Below are 6,000 nucleotides of genomic sequence, written 5' to 3'. Positions count from 1 at the left end.
TTCTTATTTAATTATTTACTTTTACGAATGGTCTAAGAAATCAAACAATCAAGCTAAAATTTAAAAACTAAAAAGAAAAATAGATTTTAAGAAGTTGTTTTTATTTTTTAAATTTAATTAAAAATTTAACCATATAAATCATTATGATAAAGAAGAAAATGAGTTTAATCTTTAAAAATTAAAAACAATGTTATGAAAAAAAGAAAAAAGAAAAAAGGAAAAAACACTTAAATTTCAGTATTCGTGTTTGCCGCAAGTGTTTCATCTCTATATTCACTTACCTGCTTCTTTGTCTACACTTCATCTTCTATCCTGCTTGAAAAATGGCGGTGCGTCTCAGCCTCACTCTACGCCACCCGCTTCTCCCCTCAAGTTATCCAATTCCAGTCAGAGCTACTCAATTCCGCAGATTCGCTGTTCAGAATTGCGTCTCCGACTCCGATCACTCGCGCAAGGTACTAAGCTTTCGCTCATTATCTACCACTTTTAGTTCGCGTTTGGTTCACATTATCTGCCGACATATACCCATTTTCCATGAGCATGCGATGTTGGAGTGTTGTATGTTGCCAAAGTCACTGAATGGGTAAGTCGCGAATCCTTAAAACGGAATATGTGGGATTGAAATTACGCTCTCAAACTTCTTTATGATTTTGTTTCTGTGATTTGTTTGTGTTTACTTTCTGTCAATCGAGCAATACGTGGCCATTATTGTGTTACGGGCAGCTAATTGAAGATCAAGCAGCTTTAAATCTGGTTGATCGCGTTTCCTGTATGTATAAATTTATATGATGATACACTGGATATATAGTTTATGGTTCGTGTTATGAAGTGTTGCAGCTTGTCTTGGAAGTGAAGGAGAAACTCGAAAGAGAACATTCTAATCTTCCTCTAGGTCGGAATGGAAGGGACGATGAAGAGATGATCCTCTGGTTTCTGAAGGACCGAAAGTTTTCTGTTGAAGATGCGGTTGCAAAATTAACGAAAGCTATTGTATACACTTGAAACCCCTCTATTTTTTTTATTTAATTTATAAACATTATGTTCTTGTTCAATTGGCGTCACGAAAACTGAATTTGCTGGAAGAGTTGTTTTTGAAATAAGATTAAGATAAAAGTTTTACATGATTTATATTGAAGTTTTAGTTAATGAGGAATGATAATGTCATAGCATTGGTTAGATAATTATATGCATTTCATTTTCCCTTCTATCTCAAACAGAACTGGCGTCAGGAATTTGGAGTAGATGAACTGTCTGAATATTCAGTAAAAGGAATGGCTGAAACTGGGAAGGCATACATCCACGAGTTTCTTGATGTCAATGACCGGCCAGTACTCATAGTTGTGGCTTCCAAGCATTTACCTGCAGTAAGTTCCCTGGTTACCTATTGATATTTGAAACCTTTTTTTGGTTTGACGTTTGAGTCAATTACCCAATGCCCATTATTATCCACGGGTCATTTTTAGTACAATTGTCTTCCTTTGTAATTGAAGATGCACTCCTTTGTTATTGTAACTTGAAAGCTTATGAGCTGTAACTTGTAACTGTTCATGAATTGATGATGCACCTACTCCTCCATGAATGGTGAAGTTTGACCTTAGGACGTGCACTATGCCCTATGTCCTTCCTCAGTGACACTTTTTCTTATTTTTAATAGTAAAATTATGTTTTCATCTACTCTCTTAACTTGAAATTTGACTTTGATAGTAACTTGACTGCAGGTCCATGATCCTGTTGAGGACGAGAAATTGTGTGTGTTCTATGTAGAGAAGGCACTGAACAAGCTTCCACCTGGAAAAGAAGAAATACTTGGAATAATTGATCTGCGAGGTTTTCGTACTGAGAATGCGGATCTTAGGTTCTTGACATTTTTGGTAATTTTACAAACTGAAATTATCATTTTCAATATATAGTGGGAACTCAGAAACACTGTTTGTAAGTTTGTGCTGTGATTCATTTGTTTACCACTTGGCACGAGCGGAACTATATGATCTGTATGCATTTTACGCTTTTTAACATCACAAGTTTTCTGCTTACTTTACTAGGAAGCAGCCATTTCTATAATGGTTGTTTAGGCAAATCATTGATTTTAAGCATGAAAATTATGTTCCATTTTCCTTTTCCACAAGACAACTAGTTAATAGACTTACCACTTACCAGAGTGCTAGGCTTGCAGCTGCAAGAATGATTCATTTAATAGCTAGCAGTATAACTCATTTCTTAGCGTGAAAAATGGGATTGAGTGGCTAGAGCACTCCTTTGGAATATTTGGTTGGAAAGGAATCTTCTTACTTTTGAAGACTGAGTCTTCCTGTTCTGAAAATTTTTGTAGAAATGTACAGCACACTGCTTTTTGGTGGTGTTATAATTACAGGAACTTTTGTTTTTGTAACTATAGTCTTGAAACACTCTCCTTTAGTATTTTTGTGGGTGGGGTTTCCTCTTCCCCCAGCGCTTAGATGGTTTTCTTCCCCTCTTTTGAATCTACTTATGTTTCTTGTCAAAGAAAAAAAAGGAAGGGAAGAAAAATGGGATTTTCTTTCCCTGTTTTTCTCTCTCCTGAGGGCTCTATGTTTCCGGTTTCTGATTGGTTAGGGGTTTGGATGGGTCAAGAGATTTTTTGCATTTTGATGGCTTCTTTGTCATTTGTTATTTGTTCTTTCTGATCTCTATATGCTCTTTTCCCTGGCAGTTTGATGTGTTCTACTTCTACTATCCAAAACGGCTAGGTCAAGTCCTCTTTGTGGAAGCTCCATCTGTGTTCAGACCATTATGGCAACTTACCAAGCCATTACTAAAATCATATGCCTCTCTGGTACGCACACTTCCATTTCTCAAGTTTGGTTATTCATCTAAAAAGAACTCAATCACGTAAATACTTGGTCTATTAAGTTTTATTAAGCTGTTTGGAATTGTTATTGTCTTCAAGCCCTATCCTACATCCTAAATTTGCTCCAAGTATTTTAATAGTTTCTGTAATTTTTTTTCATTTTTGAAGGTGAGGTTTTGTTCCGTAGATACAATCAGGAAGGAATATTTTACTGAAGCTACACTGCCTGCCATCTTTGAAGACTGAGGAGCGTTATCACTCTCGACCAACAGGTCCAAATTAGGTTGTATTAAGACAGGCGCGTACTGAAAAGATTATAAAATTCCACCTGTTCATATTTTGGGAAATAAAAAAGAAGTCTTTCAAGTACATTTGATATTTACTAACACTTCGCTAATTGTGGAGCTACATTTCTCCAGAGATGAAGGTCAGTTATCGCTAATAAGCCCATGCAACTCGTAAGTTTCTGCGTTCATTATCATTTCTTCACGATCTTCAGAAAGCTGACTGAAAACTCAAATGTGTGTTGGTATCTAAGTTGAGTTGGAGTTTTCATTTTTTATATGTTTATATTTATTTGGTCAAATTACAAACTTGGTCTTTATGGTTGGAAGGAAGTTAATCTTAGTCCTTATGGTTTTAAAAGTTAGAATTTTGTCTCTATGGTTTGATAAAACCTCATCAATAGTTTTTGTGGTTCAATAAAATCCCCATTAATAGTTCTTACAAAATCTTAGGAACTGGAATCCTAACTTTCTCCCAACTACCTGGACCAAATTTACAATTTAACCCATTTATTTTTATTTTGTTGACAACAGGAATTCTGCATATTCAGGTCTACTGCTGGCTGCTTCTACAATATGATGTGGACGCTCTGCTGAAGAAAATATTTCATACGAATAAAAAGGGTAGAATTCAATTTTCCCTCTCAAATTGTATGTGCTGATTCGATACACAATGAGGAATCCAGAGATTTTCAACTATGGGTTCAAACGTGGAGTGTGGAGGTAAGTGATTCCACCTAAAAGAAGTTTAATCACATGAATATTTATTCTTGTTTCATGTTAAATTATCACTAAGCGTATTTTTTTAATGTTTCTAAAATTATAAAAACATAACATTTTGCATAAATTCCTCAAATTATTGAGATCTGTCCATTTGCAATTGTGCAAGGCATCCATCCTTGTTAGGGAATACAAAAATCTCACGTTGACTAGATAAAATAAGTTGGACAAAAATCTTCATTGGTATGATGCTTTTTTTTTGTGAAACTAAAAGTAAAATCAAAAGCTCAAAGTGCATTCTGATTTTTGTTACCTTAAATATGGGCCCCAATCATAAAAATGGCAAAATCGGGATGGATAATTTCCAAAAATACATATAGTATGTAGGATATTAGAGTTAGACTTAGCGTTCATTGATTGATTGTACACATTTAGAAATAATTTTGGGAGGTTCAATTTTAGTGTACAAACATTGTGAAGACATGGGGATCTGTTATCTCTAACACTCATTTTTATGTTTTATGAAGATATATTTGTTTTTGTCCTAAAGGAAATGTGTTTGAATCTCCATCTTCACACCATTCAACTCTAAAAAAAAATTAAAGAGACGGTGGGAATCGCCACGAATTCCCATATTTGACCTCTCTTCCATTTGAGTCAATTGGTACTAAGATTAAAGATTTACCATATTTTTCCTTTTTAGTTTTGTTTATTGTCATTGATCGTGAACTTAAGTCTCAAATAAATACAATTTTGTAGTAGTTAGAGGTCATATGAGCAGGACATCCATCCAAACCAAAAACATCAAATAACAAGAAAACAACAGTATGAAAATAGACTCCCCAGCTTCAGCATTGCTTGTTTTTTAGATAACGCCTAAATGTTCACGGTACAATGGAGTGAAAAGTAACTAAAAAAAATTAACATGAACACAAGGGAAGTTCACGTACTAGAACTCTGGGTAATTGCAATAATATTTTGTTTTGTTTTTGCTTTGTTGTATTATTATTTTTTTTTAAGAAAGACGAGCGAAACATAACAACAACTTAGGTAAAAAACACCTATCAATGTTTAGAAAGGAATCCATTCATGGTGCGTAATCTTCCAGCCAAATTGACGTCAGACTATTTCTTTGAGCATGAGTAACAAATTCGTTCATATTTTGCTATATTCACTCCTTGTGTTGTTTTTTCATTTTGATTTATTGTTCTTAAATACCTTTGTTATTATTCGATTTGCAAACTCATTAGTAATATTAAGTGTGTGAGACCTATCCTTTAATAAAAACTTTAAATTGCCAAAGCGAGCATATGTCAATTGATATAGGAGTGCATTTACAACCAATAAGACTATGGTTCGAATTCTCCTTCCCCTGTTGTACTAAAAAATATTAAATTACAAACTGGTTTAACGAAAATTAAAATTTAGTCATTGTGGCTTTTAAAGTTAGAATGTAGTTTTTTCGGTTCGACAAAACCTCGTAAATGATATATGTGGTTTGATAAAAACCCTCATAAAGTGCCTGAGGGATTATTTATGAAAATTTTATAAAAAATATAGGGCAAATAGATTCATCGACTTTTTCTAAAATAAATGAGATGACACTAAACAATTAAGGGGAATTGAATGTTCTAACAAAAATTCGATAGTTGCCTATGGTTATTAAGTGTATGAACTTGTAATTTTTAATCTAACCATTTTTGTTCATGGAATCGGTAAACAAAGAAAATAGAAAACGTAAATAGTAGAGAATCGACATAACGATTTATGTGATTCACTAATAATTACATTCGTGGGTAGAAAGATAAGTTTATATAACATACATCTTTAAATTTTAGGGTGAAAATTGTAAATAATATAAATATGAATATAACTTTTTAAGTTTTGAAGCATTGTCTCTGAAGCAACGCTATAGCGAGCACGTCAAAATAACATATTCAATATATTCCGTTCAGTTTTCTAGTTGAATTATTCTACCTGAATTTTCTTACAAGCGTGGCCACAAGACACGGATAAAGACGAATAGGTTCTGTTCTATTAGTTCCCACTTTAGTAGAATAAATCACGGGTTGTTGGTGATTGTTCTCAAATTTAACATGATTTTATATTATTATTACAAGTGTCGGTCTAAATACTTGAAGTTACAAAAGACTCTATTAACAAATAGTA

General features: G+C 33.5%; 1 protein-coding gene across 8 annotated transcripts; it reads left to right on the top strand.

Annotated features, from left to right (window-relative positions):
- Positions 1-260: 260 nt before the first annotated feature.
- Positions 261-4,471, top strand: LOC120070675 (CRAL-TRIO domain-containing protein C3H8.02). 8 transcript variants are annotated; one of them, XR_005480011.1, is made up of 8 exons: positions 261-455; positions 838-990; positions 1,218-1,364; positions 1,719-1,871; positions 2,690-2,812; positions 2,996-3,099; positions 3,247-3,285; positions 3,646-4,471. XR_005480011.1 is itself a non-coding variant. In XM_039022514.1 (8 exons), exons 1-6 carry the CDS (start codon positions 324-326, stop codon positions 3,071-3,073), a joined length of 786 nt encoding a protein of 261 aa, XP_038878442.1. In that variant the 5' UTR covers positions 261-323; the 3' UTR covers positions 3,074-3,099; positions 3,247-3,254; positions 3,646-4,471. The 8 variants fall into 8 exon arrangements, 2 of the variants coding, with proteins under 2 accessions (XP_038878442.1, XP_038878441.1); XR_005480009.1 differs by having other exon boundaries at positions 2,996-3,110; XR_005480010.1 differs by having other exon boundaries at positions 2,996-3,110; positions 3,247-3,348.
- The last annotated feature ends 1,529 nt before the right edge of the window (positions 4,472-6,000 follow it).

This window comes from Benincasa hispida, chromosome 2 (genome assembly GCF_009727055.1).
Source record: "Benincasa hispida cultivar B227 chromosome 2, ASM972705v1, whole genome shotgun sequence".
Classification (NCBI taxonomy): Eukaryota; Viridiplantae; Streptophyta; class Magnoliopsida; order Cucurbitales; family Cucurbitaceae; genus Benincasa; species Benincasa hispida.
Note: the sequence above shows the minus strand (reverse complement) of the source record. Positions and strands in the feature narration are given on the sequence as shown.